This window comes from Erythrolamprus reginae, chromosome Z, assembly GCF_031021105.1.
Source record: "Erythrolamprus reginae isolate rEryReg1 chromosome Z, rEryReg1.hap1, whole genome shotgun sequence".
Lineage (NCBI taxonomy): Eukaryota > Metazoa > Chordata > Lepidosauria > Squamata > Dipsadidae > Erythrolamprus > Erythrolamprus reginae.
The window spans coordinates 146649027-146676666 of NC_091963.1; the positions used below are offsets into that span (position 1 = coordinate 146649027).

Genomic DNA, 27640 nt, shown 5'->3' on the forward strand with positions numbered 1-27640 from the left:
TTGCTTTTTGCCGACTGGAGAATTCTGGGAGTTGAAGTCCAGGCTCCTTAAAAGGCCCCAGCTTAAAAAAACCCCATACACATCCATTTCTAGCCGCCTTTTGAAAGCGAGACTCATCTTTGGGACTTCGTCGGCGCCCAGAAGGGGGCGCTAAGCCCAGCCGGAGAACTCAAAACAAATCTATAGTAGATGATTCCCCACAGGCCCCACATTTAAAGGGCCAGAGTCCCATTTTTCCTCGCTAGGCTTGATCCTAAATTAAAAGCCCCCCCCCCCCCTTTCTCATCATTACTTTCTAAGCCGGGTTACGGAGAGGTGGGAATCCTTCCTATGCAACCCCTGAGAAACTCCCCTCCCCACTTTCCAGAGGACCCTTTCTGGTTGCACTCCACACCCCCAAAGAAAAACCCGTTCCCACGATACGCGGGACCCCAAAGTGGCCCGATTTCCAATCAAGGAGAGTGGGTCGGTGAGGAATGCAAGGTCCCTTAGAAGGGGAGATCAAGGCCGGGCGGAGGAGGATCAAAGAAGCCCCCCAACCCCCCAAAAGCCGCGATTCCCGGATCGGGGGTGGATGGATGGAAGGGAAAGGGAGGAGTAAGTGCGTGTGAACGCAAATGCGGGTTGGGCCCCGGCGGATGAAGAGGCGGCGTCACGTAGATTTCTCCCCGCCCACCCCCTCCCGCCCTTCCCCGGCTGACAAAGTTGCCCAAAGCCCGGAAGCGCCAGAAAGGAAACAAAGTTTCCCCGACGGCGCCCGGAGGAGAAAAAAGACCCCCTCCCGGTGGAACCTCCAGCGCCCAACGCAGCCGGCGGAGGCGAGCGCAAGCCGGGGATGAGCGATTGAGAAGAAGAAGCGCCGAGGAAGAGGAGGGGGGGAGCTCGAGGAAACCGAGCAACCCACCTACCCACCCGGCCGGCCGGCCGGGGAAACCCCTCCTTTCGAAGAGCAGCAGCAACAGCCGCCGCCTCCTTTCCGAATCGGAGGGCCATGGGCGCCCGACAGCCCCTCCGGGGCAAAAGGAGGAGTGCCCCCTACGTCGTTCTGGTGGGGCTACTGCTAGGTGAGAGCGAACCCCCATTTTCCATCCCCCGCTTCCCACGATTCTCGTTCATTCCCACGGTCCCCCTTCCATTTCCCACAATCCTCCATTCCCCGCAATTCTCCTTGATTCACCACAATTTTTCTTAATTCCCCACAATTCCCGTTCATTCTACACAATCCTCCTTGATAGCCCGCATTCCCCCTTCACTTCCTACGCTTCCCGGTGTGATAGGAGTTGATGGATCAGCTTTAGGGAGGGGGGGCACTCGCTTTCCTTTTCTTCCCCCCACCCTTTTCCTCCCCTCGATCTGGGTGATGTTGCAGAGGAAATATAACCTCTTGAGTGGGGCCTCCCTGCCTTTCCCTTGATTCTCCAAAGTAAGCAACGAAGGTCAGGAGTTGGGAAGGCAGATCGACCTCCTTCTTAAAGCGAGAGGCTTCCGGGTTTGCAGTTTGTTTTGGCTTGCGAAGCAACAGCGGCCTCCGCCTTTCCTTGAATCTCCAATAAATTAAGACGGTTGGGAGGGACCTTGTAGATCCAACTCCTCTCCACCCGAACAGGTGACCCTACACCAGGGGTCCCCAAACCTTTTACACAGGGGGCCAGTTCACTGTCCCTCGGACTGTTGGAGGGCCGGACTATAAAAAAAAAACTATGAACAAATTCCTATGCACACTACACATACCTTGTTTTAAAGTAAAAAAACAAAATGGGAATGTGCTATTTAGAGGGGGGAGAAGGTTTGAAATTCATATATGAAATTCATAATAGTTAATAAGTTAGAAATATAATTGGTGTTGCACTTTTTGAAGGAACATTAAGGAGGAAATTTAATTTAAAAAAATGAATGTAACTGGATGACAAAATTAGAAAAAAAAACTTGCAACTTTTTGATGATTGATATTAGTTACTAACAAAATACTGCATTTTATTCATGGAAAATTAGATGGTACACTGTGTTGTTTGAATGTATGTTGAGAGAAAAATTTAAAAAAAATACCCCCAAAAAAACAGTCCTTCCTTCCTCTATCCCTCCATTCATTTCATCCTTCCTTCCTTCCGTCTTTCCTTCCTTCCCTCCTTCCTTGTTCCCTCCATTTCTCTTTCCTTCCTTCCCTCCTTCATTCCTCTCCACTTCTCCTTCCCTCCCTCTCTTTCCCTTTTCTTTCTTTCTCTCTTTTCCTTGTGCTCTTGTCACTCACCGGCGGGCCGGATAAATGGCCTCAGTGGGCCGCATGTGGCCCACGGGCTGTAGTTTGGGGACCGCTACCCTACACCATTTCAGTCCAGTCTCTTCTTGAAAGCCTCCAGGGATGAAACTCCCCCAACATCCAAAGGCAACTTCTGTTCCATGGGTGGATTGTTCTCACTGTAGGCAATTCCTCTTTATTTACAGGTTGAATCTCTCTTTGATCAGTTTCCATCCATTATTACTTCTCTGGCTTTCATGTGCCTTGGAAAATAGCTTGAGCCCCTCCTCTCTGGAGCATCCCCTCAAATAATAGAAGACAGCTATCATGTCTCCCCTGGTTCTTCTCTTCACTAGGCTAGCCCAGTGTTTCCCACGGTGGCTGGGGAATTCTGGGAGTTGAAGTCCAGCTATCTTCAAGTTGCCAAGGTTGGGAAACACTGGACTAGCCTTGCCCACTTCCTGCAATTGTTCCTCTATGTTTTAGCCTCCACTCCCCTAATCATCTTGGTTGGTCTTCTCTGCACTCTTTCCGGAGTCTCAGCTTCTTTTTTTTATAATGTTGTGACCAAAACTGAATAAAGTGATCCTTTTTTTCTCTTTCTCCTGGTGGTCCATTTCCCCCACTCAGCTGTCCAACCCTGACGCTAAGAAAAATGGGGCATAAAATTCCCCCTCTCCAAATCTGAATGTAACTAATATGTACTGTATTGTGAATTGGATAGCACAATAATAGAATAACAGAGTTGGAAAGGGACTTTGGAGGCCTTCCATTCTGGGGGTCGGCAACTTTTAAACACTCAGGAAGCCATTTGGATATGTCTCCCACAGAAAAGAAAACACCGGGAGCCACAAAACACTTAACATTCTTGACTATTTCCTGAGCGGCCACAAAACTAGCATATATAGTTGAATTAAATATTCCATTTTCTTCTGAAACTGTTCTTTTCTTGGATTTATCCATGGGTGGCCTACCAGGGAAAACTTAATAATAAATTGTGTGTCGGTGAGTGTCGCACATTGGCAGTTGTGGTGCCTATTTTGAGTGACAGAGCCGCAGCAGAGAGATGAAAGAGCCACATGCAACTCCAGGGCTATGGGTGACTGACCCCTGTTCTAGTCCAACCCACTCCTCAGGTAGGAAACTCTATACTATTTCAGACAAATGGTTGTCCAATCCTTTCTTAAAACCTTCCTGCAATGGAGAACCCACAATTTCTGGAGGCAAGCTATTCCACTGGTTAACTATTCTCACTGTCAGGAAATCTCTCCTTCATTTTAGGTTGCTTCTCCCCTTGGTTAGTTTCCACCCATTGCTTCTTGTTCTACCCTGAAGTGCTTTGGAGAATAATTTGATTCTGTCTTCTTTGTGGTAGCCCCCCAAATATTGGAATATTGATATGATGTCTCTCGTTTTCATTAAACTAGATATATCCAGTTCCTGCAACCGTTCTTCATGTTTTAGCCTCCAGTCCTCTAATCATTTTTGTTGCTCTTCTCCGCACTCTTTCTAGAATCTCAACATCTTTTTAAAACTCTGGTGACTGAAACTGGATGTCTGTATTTTAATGGTGACCTTCCCAAGACCTTATAAAGTGGTATTAATGCTTCACATGGTCTTGATTCCTAGGAGGAAAACATGAAAACAGCCAAGAAAATAAATAGATCTGAGTGGGGAAAACACAGCAACAGAGCAAACCTTGAAGATTGTACCTTGATTTAAGTGAGCCCACCTAGTTGATTTTCAGCAAAGAGATTTTTAAACCATTAGAAAATATCTTAGGGAAAGGAGACCACTGAGAAATCTCGCCCTTGGAGACTAGGCTATCTGGTTGAAAAGAAATATAAGGCAAAGGGAATAACCAAGCAACTTTGGAATGACTGCAAAGAAAATTTTGGAGATGTAATATCAAATCATGAGCTCAAATCATGATTTGAAAGTTCATAAGGGCCTGTGTGAAATATAAGGGGGTGGGGAGAGAAGCAGATCTAGAATAGTGTTTGTCAGCCATTTTAAGTCGGGTGGACTTCAGCTCTCAGAATTCCCCCAACCAGGATGGCTGACTAGGGAATTCTGGGAAGTGAAGTCCACCCAACTTATCATGGCCGACATCGAGAAATAATACCGGTCTAAAATTTAATTCATTTTGTTTTCCTTTCTCTTAGGTGTCATTCAGGCCGTGGAAAGTAGCCCCTCACGTATGGGTGAGTAAGTCCGTAGTAAGGAGGGAACCAGGTTAACAGTAATAATTTATTCTTGTTTTTATATAAGAATAAATTATATCAAAATGTATTCTATAAATTTATATAAACTTACAGTTGTGGATTAAATTCGTTTGCTGCTTCTGAACTCTGGCAGGCACATAACAATAAAATAAAAGAATTATAATAAAATCAATTAAAAATAAAAGTTAGCTAGTAGGAGGTTGTGCATTTTCCAAGCTAGGCCTCAACTTCATTCATTTAGTGACGGTTTGACGTTACGACAGCCCTGAGAAAAAGCAACTTTTCCTCTTTTTTAAAAAAATATCTTTATTAAGTTTTCCATAAAAAAGACATACATACATTTAACATCTATTTGGGTTTACAATTACCCCACTTTTTAAAGAAATCTTTCTAGTACAGAAAAAGAATTCACTCATAACTTATAAAATCAACTTAATAATTCGAATGAAAAGAAGAATTTTTGTTTTTATATAATTATTACCTATAAGATTAACAAAATAAAGCTATTTCTAGGGAAAGCGACTTTTCCACTTTATAACCGTTGCCGCGTTCGCAGGGTCATGTGATCAATATTCCAACATTTGGTAACCAAATTATATTTATGACCATTGCCTCATCTGTGTGTGTGTGTTATGCGATCCCCTTTTTTCGACCTTCTGACGAGCCAAATCAACAGAGAAATCAGATTCCCTTAACAACTGGGTGACTTTACTTCCCAATTGCGACGATCCACTTAAACGATTGTGGCAAGAAAAGGTCCTAAAATGGGACAAAACTCACTTCACAACCGTCTTGCTAAGTGTCAGAAAGTTGTTGTTGTTGTTGTTGTTGTTGTTGTTGTTGTTATTATTATTATTATTATTATTATTATTATAGAAACATAGAACTCTGACGGCAGAAAAAGACCTCATGGTCCATCTAGTCTGCCCTTATACTATTTCCTGTATTTTATCTTACAGTGGATATATGTTTATCCCAGGCATGTTTAAATTCAGTGACTGTGGATTTATCTACCACGTCTGCTGGAAGTTTGTTCCAAGCATCTACTACTCTTTCAGTAAAATAATATTTTCTCATAATATTTTCTTCTTCTTCTTCTTCTTCTTCTTCTTATTATTATTATTATGATTATTATTATTATTATGTCAATACAACACAGCAAACGAGATCACTATGTTGGATTTCGTATTTCATCACCAGTCGGGCGCTTGCCAAGCACCTAGGACTGCGTGATGTAGTGGCGAATTATGTTTGCCGATCCCAGTAAAGCGGCCTTTTGCAATTGACAGATGGAGATTTTGTCAATTCCGATGGTTTTCAAATGTCCGCTGAGATTCTTTGGCACTGCGCCCAGCGTGCCAAGTACCACTGGGACCACTTTCACTGGTTTATGCCAGAGTCGTTGCAGCTCGATTTTTAGATCTTCGTATTTCACTAATTTCTCTAGCTGCTTCTCCTCAATTCTGCTATCCCCTGGGATTGCGATGTCGATGATCCCTACTTTCTTTTTCTCCACGATCACAATGTCTGGTGTGTTATGCTTCAGAATTCGGTCAGTCTGAAGTCGGAAGTCCCACAGTAGTTTTGCTTGCTCATTTTCGACCACTTTTTCGGGCTTATGATGCCACCAGTTCTTTGCCACTGGTAAATGGTAGTTCCAGCACAAGTTCCAGTGGATCATCGGTGCCACAGCATCATGTCTATTATTATTATTATTATTATTATTATTATTATTATTATTATTACTATTACTATTACTATTATTATTAATTAGATTTGTATGCCGCCCCTCTCTACAGACTTGAGGCGGCTCTCAGCAATAACAAAAAACAATGTACAACAAATCTAATATTTAAAAAACCAGACATACACACAAACATACCATGCATAAACAATATAGGCCTGAGGGAGATCTCAATTCCCCCAAGTTGGGGCTGAATTGCAGTCGTAAGTTGCAGTCAAGGGCTGTTTGTATAATCAAGAGAACCTGGAGGACACCGAGGCGTCGTTGTTTTAAAAATGAAAATTAAGAATTTGTTTTGTGACCCAAAAAATTGACGCTGCTTAGTGAAAAAATGTATTAAGTGAATTTTGTCTCGTTTAACAACTTTCCTTTCCACATTTGCTAAGTGAATCACCGCAGTTATTACATGAGTAACATGGCCATTAAGAAAATCCTGTTTCCCGTTGACTTTGCTTGTCGGATGGTTGTAAAAGAGGGTCATGTGACCCTGGGACACTGCAACCAAAATAAATATGAGTCGGTTGCCAAGGGTCTGGATTTTTTTAAAAAAATAATTAAATTTTAACATTAAAAACATATAACCGACCAACAAACAAAACCAACAAATAAACAAAAATATACATACAAGTACGATAATACAAACGTTGAAAACAAAAACAATGAGTAAATAATCACTTTTACAGCTTTTTCCAGAACGTTACATATTTAAAGCTATCTATGCAATTAATTATTCTCTTGACATATTTTTGGTGTCTATAATTTTTGTCTTATTTTATTATATTGTTCATTTAATTTTCCAAGATTGAGAAAGAGAGAGTATGAACAGTTATGGATTTACCATAATTAGGCTTTATTTTATAACCAGATTTTAAAATTTGGATTTTGTTTCAACTAGCTATACATTTTATTCCATAGTTCATAAAATTCAGTGTCCTCTTTTTGTCAATTTACACATCTCAGAATGTTCTAGTACCTTCCTGATCACTATAATGGATATGGATATATTATCAGTTTTCCAATTCTGGGCATATACTATCCTGGCTGCTGTGATTATGTGTAGTGTTAAATATTTTTTCTCTCTTGTATATTTCGTACAGAATATTCCCAAAAAGAACATTTCCGGTTTTAAATTGTCAGTTGCCAGGCGTCTGCATTTTGATCAGGGGGACTAGGTAGTAGGGAGCAATGGTTGTAAGTGTGAAAAACAGTCGTAAGTCGCTTGTTTTGAACAGTCGGTAAACACAGGGAGAACCTGTATTGAGGATTGCGCCCAAGGAAAGTATCCAGGTTGGGGCAGAGAGGCGTTATGGGTATTGTTTTGGGAGACAGAGAGGAAAATGCACAAAGTGAGAGGATAATGCTTGGAACAAACTTCCAGCAGACGTGGTTGGTAAGTCCACAGGAACTGAATTGAAACATGCCCGGGATAAACATATATGCATCCTAAGATAAAATAAAGGAAATAGTATAAAGGCAGACTAGATGGGCCAGGAGGTCTTTTTCTGCCGTCAATCTTCCATGTTTCTATGAGTGTGTGTGTGTGTGTGTGTGTGTGTGTGTGTGTGTTTCTGTCGAATCACCCTGGCATACCCAAATATGGGAGAAGCTTAATGCTTCCTTTTGCCTCTCGGACCAACCCAGGGCCACATTCAAGGCAGTTAATTAATTTTTTCATAGCTAACAAGCTACACTGCTCAAAAAAATTAAGGGAACACTTAAACAACACAATATAACTCCAAATAAATCAAACTTCTGTGAGATCAGACTGGAAGCAACACTGATTGACAATCCATTTCACATGCTGTTGTGCACATCCAACCTTGTACAGAACAAAGTATTCAATGAGAATATTTCATTCATTCAGATCTAGGATGTGTTATTTTGAGTGTTCCCTTTATTTTTTTGAGCAGTATATATTCTGTATGTGTAACCTATTTTTGCTCAATTAAAAATGACGGGAGACTAGTATAGATCTATTTCAAGGTTGTTTCCTCTCATCAGCTAGCCATACCCTCACTGGGATTTGATCCTGCAGCTTCTGCCTTGTAAGGCAGAGACTTAGCTTCTAGGCCACAGGAAAAAAAACATATAACACTTCCCTGGTACAAAGCTGAAAGGATGAGATCCTGTGGCCTAGATACAGGGGTAGGTAAAGTTGGCTCTTCTATGACACATGGACTTCAACTCCCAGAATTCCTGAGCTAACCTGAGTGTCTCAGGAATTCTGGGAATTGAAGTCCACAAGTCATATAAGAGCCAACTTTGCCTATCCTTGGCCTAGAAGTTAATTCTCTGCCTTACAAGGCAGAGGCTGTCTTGACGTTTTCTTGACTTTCTTTCTCTGCCTTGGCAGCTGCTTGTCCAGGTTATCCCGATGTCCGGAGAGAACTGCAAGGTCAAATCCGTAGCCCTTCAGGCCGTGTGATGACTTCCAACAGCTGTTCCTGGGTGATCGTGGGTGGCCCAGACGATATCATCTACATTGGGTGAGCAACAGAGTTTACAATTAATATTACAGGATTGAAAGCAGTAGGGTTTTTTCCCCCAAAAAACATTGTGACTTTAAGAGGTGTGGACTTCAACTCCCAGAATTCCTCTACCGTATGGCCAACTGAGGAATTCTGGGAAAGAAAATTGGAAGAGACATTGGAGGTCTTCTAGTCCGGGGGTTGGCAATCTTAAGAGCCATTTGTACCAGTTTCCCACAGAAAAGAAAATAGAGTGATACCTCTACTTAAGAACGCCTCTACTTAGACCTTTTCTAGTTAAGAATTGGGGGTACAATATTTTTTTGCCTCTATTTAAGATCCATTTTATACTTAAGAACCTGAGCCCGGAAAAATTTCCCAGGAAATTTGAGAGCGGCACAAAGGCCTGGCCAGTTTCCTGCCATTCCCCCTTTAATCCCGGCCATCTGGGCAGTCAGAGGAGCCTTTTGGTGGCGCTTAAGGAGGCTTTGGCGGTCCAGAGCGAATGAAGCATTTTCCTTTCTCGGGGTGCTTAGACAGGGAGTAAACCTTTGCCAGCACCCAGAGAAAAGAAACACTCCCTTTGCTCTGGGCAGCTGAGGAGTCACCACAGCGAAGGAAAGGCGCCAGCTACAAAGCGGGCGAGTGAGAGGAGAGGGAAGCCCTTCAGCATGGGAAGGAAGAGGAAGCAGGTAGCAGCAGCAGCAGCCAGTGTACGGGAGGCAGTATTTGAGAGGCAGCCTCGCGCCGGGTGTATAGGAGGCGTATGCTCCTCTTCGCCGCCTCAGAGTCCCTTTTTTTTTAAAAAGCCTTAAAGTTTTGGATTTTTTTGATTCCCCTCACCTTCCTTCGGCAGTGACTGTCCTCCTCCTCTTCTTCCTCCTCCCCCTCCCACCCAAATTCTGAGCTTTTATTTCTTTCCTAATGAGTTTGCATGCATTATTTGCTTTTACATTGATTCCTATGGGAAAAATTGCTTCTACTTAAGAACGTTGCTACTTAAGAACCTGGTCACGGAACGAATTAAGTTCTTAAGTAGAGGTACACAGAGGCCACAAAACTCTTCCCGTGCCTGATTATTTTCTGAATGGCCACAAAACTAGAGGTGAAACTCGAAAAATTAGAATATCATGCAAACGTTCATTTATTTCAGTAATGTAATTTAAAAGGAGAAACTTAATATGTGAGAGATATTGATAACATGCAAGGTAAGATAGTTCATGCCCTGATTTGTAATAATTGTGATGATTATGGGGTACAGCGCATGAAATCCCCTAATTCCCCATCTCAGAAAATTAGAATATTACATGAAATCAGTAATGAAAGGATTGTACATAGAACAATATCGGACAGTATAGGCATGCATATGTACGTACTCAGTACTTCATTTTGGCCCCTCTTGCAGCAATTACAATTGATAGGGAAGCGATTCGGAGAGATTTTAAACATTTCAGCCTATTCAGTGTGAGATGCTAGAATTTGGAACAGCTTAAATGGGGTCTTAGCTAATAGTATATTTCTATAGCATTAAAAAATTGGGCAGCTATTTCTATTCAGATGTCAAAAGTGAAGATGGTAGCGTTGTATTCTATAACTTCCTGAAATTGATTTACTGTAAAACAATTTGATGCTGTTGTTATAATTTTTACTGTCCTGTGATTGGAGAGAAAAAAAATATAAAAAATTATTTGCCAGAAGCAGGTTTTGGAGCTTTGGGCAGTGTGGGCAGGTGCTAAGTCCTACTGGAAAATTTAAGTCACCATCCCTTGGACTTAATGTAACACAGTGGACCAACTCCAGCAGATGACAAATCAACACAGACTGTGGAAACTTTTGCATCTCATTTGGAAACCAAGGGCCCAGAGTATGGAGGAAGAATGGAGATGCACACTTGATGCTTGAGGTCCAGTGTCACGTTTCCACAGTCTGTGTTGATTTGGGGAGCCATGTCATCTGCTGGTATTCGCCCACTCTTCTTCATTTAAGTCCAGGGTCATTGCAGCCGCCTACCGGGAGATTTTGGAGCGCTCCATGCTTCCATCCGCCTACGAGCTTGATGGGGATGGTGACTTAAATTTTCCAGCAGGACTTAGCACCTGCCCACACTGCCCAAAGCACCAAAACCTGCTTCAAGAGCTGTACTGTCCTTGATTGGCCAGTACACCCGTCTGATCTGAAACCCATAGAGAATCTAGGGCGCATTGCCAAGAGAAAGATGAGAGACATGGCACGGAACAATGTACAAGAGCTTGAAGGCCACTATTGAAGCATCCTGGTCTTCCATAACATCTCAGAAATGTTACAGGCTGATAGCGCCCATGCCACACCACATTTAGGCAATATGCTGCAGAAAGGGCCGCAAACCAAGTACTGAGTAAATATATTATTATTATTATTATTATTATTATTATTATTATTATTATTATTTATTAAATTTATATGCCGCCCCTCTCTGTAGACTCGGGACGGCTCACAACAATAGTGGCAAAACAATGTAATACAAATCTAATAATTTAAACTAAAAACCCATAATTTAAAAATATGCACACAACACACCATACATAAACAATATAGGCCTGGGGAAGTTATTTCAGTTTCCCCATGCATGATGGCAGAGATGAGTTTTAAGGAGTTTACGAAAGGCAAGGAGGGTGGGGGCAATTCTAATCTCAGGGGGGAACTGGTTCCAGAGGGTCGGGGCCGCCACAGAGGAGGCTCTTCCCCTGGGACCTGCCAGACGACATTGTTTAGTCGACGGGACCCGGAGAAGGCCCACTCTGTGGGACCTAATCGGTCGCTGGGATTCATGCGGCAGAAGGTGGTCCCGGAGATATTCTGGTCCGGTGCCATGAAGGGCTTTATAGGTCAAAACCAACAGTTTGAATGGTGACCGGAAATTGATCAGCAACCAGTGCAGACTGCGGAGTGTTGGTGTAACATGGGCATACTTTGGAAAGCCCATGATTGCTCTCGCAGCTGCATTCTGCACGATCTGAAGTTTCCGAACACTTTTTAAAGGTAGCCCCATGTAGAGAGCATTGCAGTAGTCGAGGTGATGAGGGCATGAGTGACTGTGAGTAGTGAGTCCCGATCCAAATAGGGCCGCAACTGCTGCACCAGGTGAACCTGGGCAAACGCCCCCCTCGCCACAGCTGAAAGATTGTTCTCTAATGTGAGCTGTGGATTGAAGAGGACGCCTCAGTTGCGTACCCTCTCTGAGGGGGTCAGTAATCCCCCCTCCGGGGTTATGGATGGACAGATGGAGGTGTCCTTGGGAGGCAGAACTCACAGCCACTCCGTCTTATCCGGGTTGAGTTTGAGTCTGTGGACACCCATCCAGACCCCAACAGCCTCCAGGCACCGGTACATCACTTCCACTGCTTCGTTGACTGGACATGGGGTGGAGATGTACAACTGGGTATCAGCTGTGTACTGATGATACCTCACCCCATGCCTCTGGATGATCTCACCCAGCGGTTTCATGTATGCTTATACTTTTCAGAAGTCCGATGTTGTTCGAGGAACAATTCTTTTTTTATTGATTGCATGTAAATTCTAATTTCCTGAGATGGGGGATTTGGGTTTTTCATGGGCTGTACCCCATAATCATCACAATTATAACAAATCACGACTTCAACTATCATAATAATAATAATAATAATAATAATAATAATAATAATAATAATAATAATAATTTATTAGATTTATTAGATTTATATGCCGCCTCTCTCCGAGGACTCGGGGCGGCTCACAACTACATAAACGGTGTACAAATCCAATTTTAAAATGCAATTTAAAACCCTTATAATAAAATAAAATAATCACACAATCAAATCAAACCATACACCAGCCTTGACAATTGGGGTGTGTGTTAGTTTCCCCATGTCTGGCGACAAAGATGAGTTTTTAATAACTTGCGAAAGGCGAAGAGGGTGGGGGCAGTTCTAATCTCTGGGGGGAGTTGGTACCAGGGCCGCCACAGAGAAGGCTCTCCCCCTGGGTCCCGCCAGACGACATTGTTTAGTCAATTGGACCTGGAGAAGGCCAACTCTGTGGGACCTAATCGGCCGCTGGGATTCGTGGGGCAGAAGGTGGTCTCGGAGGTATTCTGGTCCGATACCATGTAGGGCTTGCCTTGCACGTTATGAATATCTCTCATATATTAAGTTTCACCTTTTAAGTTGCATTACTGAAATAAATGAATGTGTGCATGATATTCTAATTTTTCGAGTTTCACCTCTAGTTGAATTAAAGATTCTGTTTTCTTCTGAAACAATTCTTTTCTTGGATTTACCCATGGTTGGCCCATCTGGGGTTGAAAAGCTTGATAAATTGCATGTCAGTGGATGTAGCACATTGGTAGTTGTGATGCCTGTTTTGAATGACGGAGCCGCAGCAGAGGGTGAAAAAGCCACATGCGGCCCCAGAGCCGTGGGTTGCTGACCCCTGACCTAGAAAAATCAACCCGATTTGAATCTCTGGGCTTTTTTATTCCCCCAGGTTCCAGCACTTCTTTCTTTCCTGCGGGTCGGAAATGCTGATAATCCGTGCACCCAATCAACCATCCAGGAAATTGTGTGGTTACACAACGCCAGAATCAATCCGCATAAAAGGAGGCAACGTTTCTTTGACTTACAGTTGGAAATTTGGGGCAAGGAACAGATTTCTGCTGAAATACGAAAGAGGTAAGCCTGGAACTAAGGGGTCCCTGAGTTTAAAACCCCGAGACAAGATTATACAGCTAGTCCTCGAGTTATGACAGTTCGTTTAGTGACCATTCAAAGTCAGAACGGCACTGAGGAATGTGACTTATAACGTTTGCCCGCGTCCCCATGTTTTTTTTTAAATTTATTTTTATTGATTTTTAACAAGTTTAATATACACACAACATAAAACAGTGCATAGTGAAAAGTGCCCACCACCCAGACACACACACATTCTCCACCACCAAATCGGGGGTGTTTCTTATATAACCCACTTTGACCCAAGAGCAATATATCTATTTACATATTATAGAGTGATTCCAATTTATTTCTTGTAGCTTGGTCTTGAATTCTACTCGTCATATATTTATTTATTTTATTTTATTTTTTTAGTTTTTTATTCGATTTGTATGCCGCCCCTCTCCGTAGACTCGGGGCGGCTCACAACAATAACAAGAACAATGTAAAAAACATATCTAATAATTTAAAAAACACTAAAAACCCCATTATTAAAAGCAAACACACACACACAAACATTCCATGTATAAACTGTATAGGCCCGGGTGAGATGTGTGAATTCCCCCATGCCTGACGGCAGAGATGGGTCTTAAGAACTAGACGAAAGGCAAGGAGGGTGGGGGCAGTTCTAATCTCCGGGGGGAGCTGGTTCCAGAGGGTCGGGGCCGCCACAGAGAAGGCTCTTCTCCTGGGTCCCGCTAAACGACATTGTTTAGTCGACGGGACCCGGAGAAGGCCAACTCTGTGGGACCTAACCGGTCGCTGGGATTCATGCGGCAGAAGGCAATCCCGGAGGTATTCTGGTCCGATGCCATGAAGGGCTTACCTTGTCCCACCATCCCATCAGTTGATCCCATCAGTTGTCTCAAATCAGTTTCATTATCCAAATTTATCCTTTTATCCATAATTTCAAATTGAATATGGTCCACCATGTACCTATATCAATTTTGCATTGTCCATTTTGTCGCATCCTTCCAACCCAAAACTATTACCGCCTGAGCGCTTTCTAATGCTGCTTGTTTTATTTCTCTAAATTCTGCCATCACATTGCTTTTAACTAATACTGCCATTTCCTTAGTGATTGTCCATTGTATATTTAACATTCTATTAATGTCCTCTTGCATTTTTTGCCAAAATTCCTGCACTATTGGGCATTCCCAAAATATATGCATAAACACTCCTTTATCTTGACACCCGTGCCAACAATTACCCCTGACCTTCTGCTGAAAGTGTGCAAGTTGAACGGGAGTATAATACCACTTATGTAATATTTTCCTTCTCATTTCCCTAATTCTTGTATTCTTAATTTTCCTTATATTTTCTACTGTATTTTCCATCTCTTATACCTCTACTTGTATCTCATTTTGTCACCATTTAGTCAATCCTTGAATCGTGTCCCCGTCTGACTGCACTAGCAACTTATATATATTGGTTGCTTGCACCTTTATACCCTCATCTTTTTCTCTTATTATTTTCTCTAACCCTGTCTCCTCCCTCAATACTACTTCTTTATTCTCCCTTTCATTGAGATATTTACATATTGTATTTATTTGTAGCCATCTTCCCTTACCTAACCACCATTCTATACGGTTTCTACTTGGCCTGCCATCCTTCTCATATAACTGTTCTATCTTAGTTATCCCTCTTCCCTTCAACTCTCCTATAACCCTATTTAAGTTTGTTTCATCCCCATGGTTATCGGATCAAAATTCAGATTGTTGGCAACTGGTTCATACGTATGATGGTTGCAGTATCCCGGGTTTGTGTGTTGGGTGATCCCCTCTTACGATCTTCTGAACAACGAAGTCCGTGTGTTAACCAGTTTCACTTAACAACCGGATGAATGACTTAACAACTGAAGCAATTTGCTTTCCCACTGCGGCAAGAAAGGTCGTAAAATGGAGCAAAATTGGCTTTAACAAATGCCTCACTTAACAACCAGAAATTTGAGGCTGCGTTATTGTTGTATGTCGAGGATTTATTTATTCATTCATTCATTTATTGGATTTGTATGCCGCCCCTCTCCGTGAACTCGGGGCGGCTAACAACAGTAGTAAAAACAGCATGTGACAATCCAATACTAAAAACAGCTAAAAACCCTTGTTATAAAACCAATCATACATACAAACATACCATGCATAAATTGTAGAAGCCTAGGGGGAAAGAATATCTCAGTTCCCCCATGCCTGACGGCAGAGGTGGGTTTTAAGGAGCTTACGAAAGGTGAGGAAGGTGAGGGCTATTCTAATCTCTGGGGGGAGTTGGTTCCAGAGGGCTGGGGCCGCCACAGAGAAGGCTCTTCCCCTGGGTACCGCCAAACGGCATTGTTTAGTTGACGGGACCCAGAGAAGGCCCACTCTGTGGGACCTAACTGGTCGCTGGGATTCGTGTGGCAGAAGGCGGTCCCGGAGATAATCTGGTCCGGTGCCATGAAGGGCTTTATAGGTCATAACCAACACTTTGAATTGTGACCGGAAACTGATCGGCAACCAATGCAGACTGCGGAGTGTTGGTGTGACATGGGCATATTTAGGGAAGCCCATGATTGCTCTCGCAGCTGCATTCTGCATGACCTGAAGTTTCCGAACACTCCTCAAAGGTAGCCCCATGTAGAGAGCGTTACAGTAGTTGAGCCTCGAGGTGATGAGGGCATGAGTGACTGAGCAGTGACTCCTGGTCCAGATAGGGCCACAACTGGCAGTACGTGTAGTCCTCAATTTAACGACCACAGTGGGGAGCAGAATTTCCACTGCTAAACCAGGTGGTTGATAAGGGAGTCCTGCCTGATTTGACAGCTTTTTGTTTGTTTGTTTGTTTGTTTGTTACGGTTGCTGAATGAATCAGTACTTTTGTTAAATGAATCACAAGGCTGTTAAGTGAATCCGGTTTTCGTCATTGGCCTAGCTTCTCAGAAGCTGGCTAGGAAAGTGATCATGTAACTCCATGACACTAGAATTGCCGTGCAATCATTCTTGTTGCCAGGCACCCAAATTTTGACCACATAACCATTAGGGAATGTTTGATGGTCATAAATGTCCTCATTTAGTGACAGATTCGTTTAGTGGATTTCAAGCTGGCTGAAGCATAGACATCAGAGAGTTATTGTTAATGGCGAGTATTCTGAGCAGAGACAGGTTACAAGCGGTGTGCCACAAGGGTCTGTTCTGGGTCCTATTCTTTTTAATATGTTTGTGAGTGACATAAGGGAAGGTTTGGTAGGGAAGGTTTGCCTATTTGATGATGACTCTAAAGTGTGCAATAGGGTTGATATTCCTGGAGGGGTCTGTAATATGGTAAATGATTTAGCTTTACTAGATAAATGGTCAAAGCAATGGAAACTGCAATTTAATGTTTCCAAATGTAAAATAATGCACTTGGGGAAAAGGAATCCTCAATCTGAGTATTGCATTGGCAGTTCTGTGTTAGCAAAAACTTCAGAAGAGAAGGATTTAGGGGTAGTGATTTCTGACAGTCTCAAAATGGGTGAGCAGTGTGGTCGGGCAGTAGGAAAAGCAAGTAGGATGCTTGTCTGCATAGCTAGAGGTATAACAAGCAGGAAGAGGGAGATTGTGATCCCCTTATATAGAGCGCTGGTGAGACCACATTTGGAATACTGCATTCAGTTCTGGAGACCTCACTTACGAAAAGATATTGACAAAATTGAATGGGTCCAAAGATGGGCTACAAGAATGGTGGAAGGTCTTAAGCATAAAACGTATCAGGAAAGACTTAATGAACTCAATCTGTATAGTCTGGAGGACAGAAGGAAAAGGGGGGACATGATAGAAACATTTAAATATGTTAAAGGGTTAAATAAGATTCAGGAGGGAAGTGTTTTTAATAGGAAAGTGAACACAAGAACAAGGGGACACAACCTGAAGTTAATTGGGGGAAAGATCAAAAGCAATGTGAGAAAATATTATTTCACTGAAAGAGTAGTAGATCCTTGGAACAAACTTCCAGCAGATGTGGTTGGTAAATCCACAGTAACTGAATTTAAACATGCCTGGGATAAACATATATCCATCCTAAGATAAAATACACAAAATAGTATAAGGGCAGACTAGATGGACCATAAGGTCTTTTTCTGCCATCAGTCTTCTATGTTTCTATGTTTAGTGAGCATTATGACAGTGATAAAAACCTATGCAACCGACCCTTCCATTTATGGGTCTTGAAAGTGGAGGAAAGCTGAAGAAAGATTGTAAGCCCTGTCACAGTTTCGCTTGGAGACCGCTTTGCTTAACAGCCATATCACCAGTCCTAATTGTGGTTACTAAATGAGAATAGAATAGAATTTTTATTGGCCAAGTGTGATTGGACACCCAAGGAATATGTCTTGGTGCATATGCTCTCAGCGTACATAAAAGAAAAAGATACATTTGTCAAGAATCATGTGGTACAACACTTCATGATTGTCATAGGGGTCAAATAAGCAATGAAGAAACAATATTAATAAAAATCTTAGGATATAAGCAACAAGTTACAGCCATACAGTCAACATGGGAGGAAATGGGTGATAGGAATGATGAGAAAAACTAGTAGAATAGAAGTGCAGATTTAGTAAAAAGTCTGACAGTGTTGAGGGAATTATTTGTTTAGTAGAGCGATGGCGTTCGGAAAAAAACTGTTCTTGTGTCTAGTTGTCTTGGTGTGCAGTGCTCTGTAGCGACATTTTGAGGGTAGGAGTTGAAACAATTTGTGTCCAGGATCTGAGGGGTCAGTAAATATGAGGGTTCCCTGGATACCGTAGTACTGATGGCTCCAGGAGGAAGTGAAGTGTATGAATTGGCTCCAAGCGGAGCGAATGGTATCAAAACCAATGTGGAGCAAAACAGTTTTTTCCCGTAAGGAATGATGTAGTGCAGAGGGTGTCAAACTTGCAGCCCATGGAGCAGAGGAGTCGTGCACTGGCCACACCCACTCCTGGTTTAGTAAGGAGGAAGTTGCGCGATGTCTCATGATGTCGTGCCGTCGTGTGTTTGATACCCCTGATGTAGTGAGTCATAAGACAGCCGACGCCGACAGTATTACTTTGTGCATTGAATACCGAACAAACGTTGAGTACCGGGGGGGAATTGTCACATCAAAATGCGTCGAGTACCAAATTTGATGAGTTTGAAAGCAGCTGAGTAACGGGTTGTCGTTCAACATACAAAAATCCATTTAGGGACAGTTCAGTGTTACAACACCAGTGAACAAAGTGACTTAATATGGTTTTTAATCTTTCTCTGCTTTAGAACCTAGAACGCAGCCTGTTGTGTCATGCAACCAGACCTTGGATGACTTCTATGGGGTGATTTATTCTCCGGGCTTCAGCTCAGACTCACACCTGGGTGCTGCGCATTGCCAGTGGGTCCTGGATGCCCACGACAGCCGTCCCCTTGTCCTTAGCTTCACGGTCCTTAACTTAGATATCGGGGACTCCCTCCGGGTGTACGATGGTCCGCCTGGTGGCCCAGTTCGTCCTCATCTGCTGCGCAACTTGGATTTTACCAGCAACAACAAGATTGTGTTGGTGGACTCCCCATCTAGCCGGGCATGGGTCGTCTATCAGGCGGCGCCGGGGACCAAAGGACGGGGCTTCAACGCCACATACCAAGTACAAGGATTTTGTGTGCCGTGGAACTTCCCCTGCGGAGGAGACAGTGGCGAAGGTGCCACATGTTACAGTACCACTGAGCGCTGTGACGGGAACTGGGATTGTGCCAATGGCGCCGACGAGGACGGTTGCCAAGGCTGCCTGCCGGGGCACTATCCCTGCGGAGGACGAGACTCTGGAAACACCATCTGTTATAGCGCTGCCGACCGTTGCAACTATCAAACGTTTTGTGCAGACGCTGCCGATGAACGGCATTGTTACTCCTGCCAGCCTGGGAACTTCCGGTGCAGGGACGGCCGCTGTATCTACGAGAGCTGGGTGTGCGACGGGCAGGCAGACTGCATCGATACCTCAGACGAGGCGGATTGCTCCTACATCCTACCCCGCAAGGTGGTGACAGCAGCTGTCATTGGCAGCCTGGTGTGCGGTCTCCTTTTGGTCATCGCGCTGGGTTGCACGTGCCGTCTGTATGCACTCCGAAGCCATGAATTTGGGTGAGGGGCCAGCTGGGGAGGGTGGAAGGTAAAGGGTGGGACTTTGAGAGGTGTAGTGGCTGGAAAGAAGGACGGGGGTAGAGTTGATGCGCTAGAGGGGCCAATATTGAGAGGACGGACCTGTATCCAATGGGCAGATGGGGGAGAGAGTTGTGTCCTGGTGATGAAGGCTGACTCCCAGGGCACTGTTTCATGTTACCCAATCTTGGCAATTTAAAGAAATGTGGACTTCAACTCCCAGAATTCTTCCTTCCTGAAGCCTACTGGAGAATCCTAGGAATTGAAGTCCATGCATCGTAACATTGTTAAAGCCGCTCTAGACAATTGTAGAAATCGTCATTTGAAGTCCATGCATTTTAAGGTTGTTGAGACAGCTGTAGACCAGTGTTTCCCAACCTTTTTTGAGCCGCGGCACATTATTCATATTTTCAAAATTCTGGGGAACACTGAAGGAGGGGCGGGGGGGGGGGGGCTAAAGAAAAGTTTGGACAAAAAAAAATCTCTTCCTCCATTTCACTCTATTTCTCCCTCCCTCTTTCTCTTTCTTCCTTCCTTCCCTTCTTTCTCTCCATCCCTTTTTCTTTCTTTCTCTCTTTTTTGCTCTCTTTCTCTCTCCCTCCTTCCCTCCCTCTATGTCTTTCCCTCTCCCTCCTTCCCCCCTCTCTTTCTCTCTCTTGCTTTCTTTCCCTCTCTTTCTCTTGCTTTCTTTCTCTCTGATTCTCTCCCCTCCTTTTTCTCTCTCTCTCTTTCTCTCTCGTTCACTACGCCGGCAACAGAGAGAAAAAGAAACAGAGAGAGAGAGCCGGAGCCCCTCGCCCTCCCAGACTTCCCCAGCGCCCGGCCACGCGCCGCCTCCCGTTAGCCCTGCCGACTTTTCCCTGCTGCCGTTTTCTCTTCATGGCACAAAGCCACACAGTCCCGGACTCCCAGATCGCTCGCATCTCCGGCCAGCAAGCCGGCTGCCCGGAAAAGCATCACGCTTTTTCAATGCGCGGTGCTTTCTTGGGCAGATGGCTTTGCTGACCGGAGAAGCGAGCGATCCGGGAGTCTGGGACTCTGTGGCTTTGCGCCATGAAGAGAAAACGGCAGCAGGGAAAAGTCGGCCGTTTTCTCTTCATGGCGCAAAGCCACACAGTCCCGGACTCCCGGATTGCTCGCCCCAAGGCAGGAGGCAGCGGTGGAGGAGAGGGGGCAGATCGCGCCCCAAGACAGGAGGCGATGGTGGCGGAGGAGAGTGGGTGGATCGGGCGGGCAATGGGGCAGGGCGAAGAAGCCAGGGGCGCGTTTGGCCGGAGGCACCGTGGGGAGGCAGGGGCGGCCGCGGCTCCCTTTACTCCTACTGCCACACCTCCCCGCCCCTGCCTCCTTTTTCCCGCCTTCCTTCTTTGGGGCACAGCAGGAAAACGCCGGATACGGTGGTCCGGCACCGGCAGCGCCCCGCCCAGCTGGAGCTTCTCTAGGTCCTAGCTTCACGGCACACCTGACAGTGTCTCGCGGCACACTAGTGTGCCGCGGCACACCGGTTGGGAAACGCTGCTGTAGACAATAATAAAGGTCCTCCCAAGATTTATATATTTGAACGTACCAACCCAGTGAGAATGAAGGGTCCAACAAGTGCAGAGTTGTCTTCTCCTACTGGAGGAAACTAGGGGAAATGGGAAAAATATATGCTATTTTTTTTCATTCAACGGGGCAAGGGTTATCATTCTCTCATTTCTCCCTCCTTTAGGGTCTTAGCACCTATGTCCCGGATGGAGGCCCAGCTGGTTCAGCGCCAGGCTCCGCCCTCTTATGGGCAGCTCATCGCTCGCGGGGTTATTCCTCCAGTAGAAGGGTTCCCAGTTGACCATCCAAATCAGGTGAGTGAGCCCACCGCTCTTTGCTAGCTTTCCTCAAGATGACCAGAGAGGTCTCGCAAAATGGACTTGGAGACTTCCAACTCCCAGATTTCTTCGGCCCACCATGTTGGCTAGGGAATTCTGGGAGTTGAAGTCCTCAGGTCTTAAAGTTGCCATGTTTGGAGACTCGGAATACCATCGGTTCTTCCCTTCTCCTCCTCTTTCCTTAATTTCTTATCCTGATTTCCTGCAGTTGTCAAAGAACGCTCTAACGCTGTGATAGAAACATAGAAGTTTGATGGCAGAAAAAGAACTCATGGTCCATCTAGTCTGCACAGGTGGCACGTGGAGCCATTCAAAGAACAGGGGGGCGTTTGCCCAGGTTCACCTGGTGCACCAGTTGCAGCCCTATCTGGACCGGGACTCACTGCTCACAGTCACTCATGCCCTCATCACCTCGGGGTTCGACTACTGTAATGCTCTCTACATGGGGCTACCTTTGAAAAGTGTTCGGAAACTCCAGATCGTGCAGAATGCAGTCTGCATTGGTTGCCGATCAATTTCCGGTCACAATTCAAAGTGTTGGTTATGACCTTTAAAGCCCTTCATGGCATTGGACCAGAATATCTCCGAGACCGCCTTCTGCCGCACGAATCCCAGCGACCGATTAGGTCCCACAGAGTTGGTCTTCTCCGGGTCCCGTCAACTAAACAATGTCGGTTGGCGGGCCCCAGGGGAAGAGCCTTCTCTGTGGCGGCCCTGGCCCTCTGGAACCAACTCCCCCCAGAGATTAGAACTGCCCCTACTCTCCTTGCCTTTCGTAAGCTCCTTAGAACCCACCTTTGTTGTCAGGCATGGGGGAACTGAGACATTTCCCCCGGGCATATACAATTTATGAATGGTATGTTTGTATGTATGTTTGTTTAGTAAATGGTTTTTTTTAATATTTTAAACTATAATTTAGATTTGTTATGAATTGTTTTATTTTGTTGTGAGCTGCTCCGAGTCTGCGGAGAGGGGTGGCATACAAATCTAAATAATAAATAAAATAAATAAACATGAGGCATTGCCCTATGTCAGCTCCAGCACACATACATATGCTCACGTTGTTGTGAGCCGCCCCGAGTCTTCGGAGAGGGGCGGCATACAAATCTAATTAATAATAATAATAATAATTATTATTATTATTATTATTATTATTATTATTATTATTATTATTATTATTATTATGCAGCTGATTTTCAGCTTTGGGGAAGACCATTTCTCCCTCTGGAGGCTTCAGAAAGTTTTAGCACAACGGGCAAACCAGAAGTCTGTTTTTCCAAACTTCCAGTTTGCCTGTTTGGCCATTTTTTCAGCGTCCCAGGCTTTAGTGAGGCCTGCGCATGCATGGAGGTGAGGGGTTGTGCACATACACAGAAGAAAGCACCTGAGTGTGCATGCATGGATCTGGGCACGTGCATGTGTGCTAGCACACGCACACACACCCTTTTGGCACATGAACCAAAAAAGGTTTGCCATCACTGCTCTAACATCTTCATTGGGGGCATGTCCTTCCACGAAAATTATGTCCGAGAAGCAAGATGTGCAGGTAGTCTTCACTTAACCGCCAATCACATACCCCACCCAAAGGTACCTAAGATGATCCTCCCAAATAGCCCTGGCTGGATTCCTGCCTCTGGCACCGAGCCTTCTCCAGACTCCAGATCTGGCCTGGGTTCCTCCCCAGCCTCCTCACTGTCTGACTCTGCTGCTATCTCTGCAGACCGCTGGCGGACCACAAGAGTTAATTGAATCGCTGCAGATGTTAACTTAGTAACACGGCTGTTAAATGAATTTAGGTTTTTCCCCCCATTGACTTTGCTTGCCACAAGGCCACAAAATGGGGATCTCATGGCCCCCAGGTTATTGCATCTGTCATAACTATGAACCAGGGGTCAAGTGTGTGAATTTTGATTGCGTGATCATAGAGATGCAACCGTGGTAATTGTGAAAACGGTCGTAGATCGCTTTTTTCAGGGTCGTTATGATTTCAAATAAAAATGTTGTAAAAGGAGGACTAGCTGTAGTTCACGGGACAATTCTCAAGTTCAGCCTTCTCCAAACTGTGAGCTTGTGAAGCCATAAATCTAACTTTTTTCTGGGTTCTCTTTTCAGAATTCGGTCCTGGGAAATTTGCGGTCTCTCTTGCATCTCTTGCGACGGGACCCAGCTAGCCCCGCGGAGGCCAGTGGGGGCCGTCGTCCCCATCAGAGCCGCTTTGTACGACGTTTGACAAGACGCATGCGCCGATTGGGGCTACTCCGTCACCCGGCCTCCCCTGCTTCATCTTCTACTACGGCTTCCACCGTCATCCCTAACTCATCTTCCGGGCCCAATGACCTCGTTGAGCCATCTCGTGGGGATGGAGATGCTTCTTCCCTAGTTCCAGAAGAGCAACCGCCGCCTCTTCCCGTCAAGGTCCCACCGATCCCTGTGGAACCCACGTCGGATCGTCACATCCCGCGGCCCACTCCACGGTTTACGGGGGTCATGCACAGCCTCCGTGTCCGGCTTTTCTCCCCCACGCCCACCTGCTCTGCGGAAGCTGGAGAGGACCGGAACACAACTCCATCTCCTGACGATGAAGATGAAGTGCTTCTAGTCCCTCTCACCGATCCACAACTCAATAACTTTGAGAACTGGAATGCCGACGATGAACCTCTTCTGACTTGAGAAATTTGGCTGAACGTGGCCTTCAGAAAATTTGTCACCAGCGACCGACAACGGACAGTCAAGCTTATTTTTTCCCCCCCGCCACGCAGATCCTTCCACATTTATCCCCACTCAAAAATGAGCAAAATCCTTGGAGAAAAAAAATCAATTCTTTTTTTTAAAAAAAATTCTTCTTTTTTGTGGACGTTTTGATAATCAGGGATGGGTTTCATTTGGCCTTTGAAGTCAGTTCCCTTTTCTGATTCCAGAAATTTCTTTGTGGTTCGCCAGATGGAAAATGTTCTTGGCTCCTTCAATCTCAATTTGTAAGAGAGAATTTCTTCTCTTCTGAAATCGCTATTTGTGTTCTCAAGCACAATAATTCACAAGAGAGGTTTTAGATGCCTTTGGCCCTGAAGGGGGAGCTCGTGCTGAAACCTATCGAAGTACATATGTGCTTGGCATTTTAAAATTTCTTCTTAGAAAATGAGGAGGAGGAGGAGGTGGAGGAAAAGAATAAAATATGTTCTTTGGAGAAACACTCCAGTTATTTGCCTGAATAAAAAAAGGAAGGAAGCGAAGATACAATCCAGAAGAAATACGAGTCTACGGAGAGGGGCGGCATACAAATCTAATAAATAAATAAATAAACTTTTAGCAACGTGAAGACAAATTCTCAGCAGTAATTTTTTTTTTTTTGGCGGCAATTTGACCTTCCAATCGTCCATCATGTATCGCAAATGAAGATTTATTTAAAATTTATTTAAAAATACATATATATTATAATTCTACTGGAATTTATTTTATTTTTTTTGCAAATTACATTTTACAGTGCAAACTTTTTTGCTAGCCAATTGTTCATTTTTTTGCATTCCATGGAAGGGAATCCTAAATTTGCAAAATTAAAGTTGAAGAAAAAAAGAAAGCTGGCATTTAACTTGCAAATCTTTTGTTGATAAATCTTTTGTAAGTAAATTATTTTTTCAAAGCATAGCCAATAGAGAAAAAAAAAGAAATTTTGCACATGGTATGTCCAAACAACTGTAAATAAGCCAAATTTTGTATGAAGGAGAAAAAGACTTTTTTGAAAAAAGAGTGGTGATTGGTTACAAATTTAGTGGTTTTAATTGCCTATTATTTTCTGCAAAGCAATGCTTTTCAACTTTGAAGATGGGTGCAATTCTGGGATTTGAAATCCACCCATCTTAAAATTTATTGACAAACGTGAGGCAAAATATACATCCAGTTACTCTGAAATAAACACGAAGTGGAAGTTGTAGAGGGAAAAAAGGCTTAAATAAAAAACCAAGGTTGTTTTTGCCTTCAGTTATTACAAAATTGTTCTTAGATTCTTTTAAAAGTGTTCTTAAATGAGATTATGATTTCTTTCCCATCAATGAAGTGAGACAATGGTGGTTTTTCCCCTCACTGTTTTTTTTTCCAAGATTTCAAATCCAGAATTCTCCAAAACAATTCTGGCATGCAACCTAAAAAAGGGATGAAGTGGTCGGTGGCGGAAAAACATAGGTAGTCCTCAACTTACGACCGCAATCGAGCCAATAATCTGTGTTGTTAAGTGAATTTTGACCCCGTATTATGACCTTTCTTACCACAGTTACAAAATCAGAATTTTAATCACGTGACTAAGGGGATGCTACCGCGGTCATAAGTACGAAGAAAAAAACACAATTTTTTCAGGGCTGTTTTAACTGAACAGTCCACTAAATGAACCATCATATGTAGAGGACTGCCTATAATCCAACATATGGATCTTGGTTGAGATTAAATCTATAAAAATCCACATTAACCAATTAGATGTTTTTAGAAAACAAACTATTTCAACTTTGTTTACCCTGACAGGATTCAACTCCATCCTTCTAAATACTATCTGAATTTTTTTTAATTAAAACAAAAACAAAGCAGTGCCTGGATTTTAATCGTATTTTAGGCAAGAGGAAGAGAAAAAAGCGGGGGAGAAACTCCCCCCCCCCTTAAAATCTGTGCTGGTTCTCTGCCCGGTCGTTTTATTTATCCTTATAAAGAGTACAGAATGCAAACAAATACAAGCTTGAGGCAAAAAAAGAGAGGAAAAATTGTCAATTGTACCGTGATTTTTCCCAAGAGGGCTAAGTAGAAATTTTTGAGAAAAATGCAGTACGCGACGGGTGATCCTCAGCTTATGACTGGAGCCCAGAATTCCTGTTGTTAAGTGAGGCATGAGTCAAGTGGTTTTGACTGTTCTTGCCACCGTTCTCAAGTGAACCCCTTGGAATTATCAAGTTAGTGACAGAGTAGTTAAGCAAACTTTGCTCATCTCGAGATCGCCAAAAACCATGTGACCTTGGAGCACCGCGACCGCCTCAAATACGAGCCGTCTCAATTTTAGTCAGGTCACCATGGCAAGGATATAACTGGGGGTGGGGATGGTCGTAAGTCACTTTTTTCAGGTCACTAGAACTGTGGTAAATCAAGGACTATCTATGCTGGTTCTCAGGGCTATGTCTGGAATTGATGTCCGTAAAATTCAACTTGGGTTGATTATCCTGAGGGAAAAAATAAACATTTGAGGGTCAGGAGACAAACAGATGAATTAATATTGTTTTGGTTGCTAGGGTGTAAAAAAAATAGTTGAGGGTCTTGAAAGAGTGCAGAGAAGAGCAGCAAAGAAGATTAGGGCACTTGAGGCTAAAACATACCCTGTTTCCCGCCAAAATAAGGCATCCTCTAATAATAAGCCAAACCAGGCTTTTTAGTAGATGGCAATAAGGCCAAATGCTTATTTCAGGGTTCAAAAAAAATATAAGGGTTTTATTTTCGGGGAAACACTGTTTAAAGAATGGCTGCAGGAATGGGGTATGTCTAGTTTGATGACAACAAGGACTTGAGGTGACATGATAACATCTTCCGGTATTTCAGGGGCTGCCACAAAGAAGAGAGGGGGTCAAATTATTGTCCGAAGCCTCTAAAGGATGGACAAGAGGCAATGGATGAAAACTCATCAAGGGAGAGAAGTAAACTCGAATGAAGGAGACACTTCCTAACCATGAGGACAATTAACCAATGGAACAGCTTGCCACTAGAAATGGCCCAAATGCTGCAGGTTTTTTTTTTTTTTTAAAGAAGGTTTTATTTTAAACCCTGGGCTTGTTCGCTGCCTGAGTGAGGGGTTGGGCTAGAAGACCTCGAAAGCCCCTTCCAAACTGCGATTTGATTCTGTTCTTCGTTGACGATCGACCGGGTATCCCAATTTTACTCAACAGAGCGCCAAATTCCTCATGCGTGTCTTTCTCTCCGTTAACATGTATAAATTCGTATCTTTCTATGGATGTGCTGTCTCTTTGGTTGGCGGGGGTAGTTAAGAAACCACTGAATCGAAGCCCGAGTCATCCTGTGTTTGTTTTCCAAATGGAGTGCGGGTAACCAGGGGGAGGGGGGAGAAGTAACAAGTATTTGCACTATATCTTTTTCGTTCTTGAACTGTGACCACTAACCGAGGGCTGTTTGGTGTGTAATTTCACCTGCTGTTGCCTTTACAATTTTGCTATGAGCTTTTCCCCCTGCCCCTCCCCCAAAAGAAATGTTTTGAATTATTAGAATAAAGCAATTTTTTTTCCTGTC

General features: G+C 43.9%; 1 protein-coding gene across 1 annotated transcript; it reads left to right on the forward strand.

Annotated features, from left to right (window-relative positions):
• Positions 1–707: 707 nt before the first annotated feature.
• Positions 708–27640, forward strand: LRP10 (LDL receptor related protein 10). The gene is made up of 7 exons (XM_070729649.1): positions 708–1064; positions 4402–4440; positions 8559–8691; positions 13174–13358; positions 18635–19490; positions 21220–21349; positions 23486–27640. Exons 1-7 carry the CDS (start codon positions 992–994, stop codon positions 24041–24043), a joined length of 1974 nt encoding a protein of 657 aa, XP_070585750.1. The 5' UTR covers positions 708–991; the 3' UTR covers positions 24044–27640.

Excerpts from the sequence above, each read along its gene's own strand:
- LRP10 (XM_070729649.1), top strand. The coding sequence starts at position 992 with ATGGGCGCCCGACAGCCCCTCCGGGGCAAAAGGAGGAGTGCCCCCTAC. Across the intron at positions 1,065-4,401 it reads TCTGGTGGGGCTACTGCTAG|GTGTCATTCAGGCCGTGGAA; the intron begins GTGAGAGCGAAC and ends CCTTTCTCTTAG. Across the intron at positions 21,350-23,485 it reads CAGTTGACCATCCAAATCAG|AATTCGGTCCTGGGAAATTT; the intron begins GTGAGTGAGCCC and ends TTCTCTTTTCAG.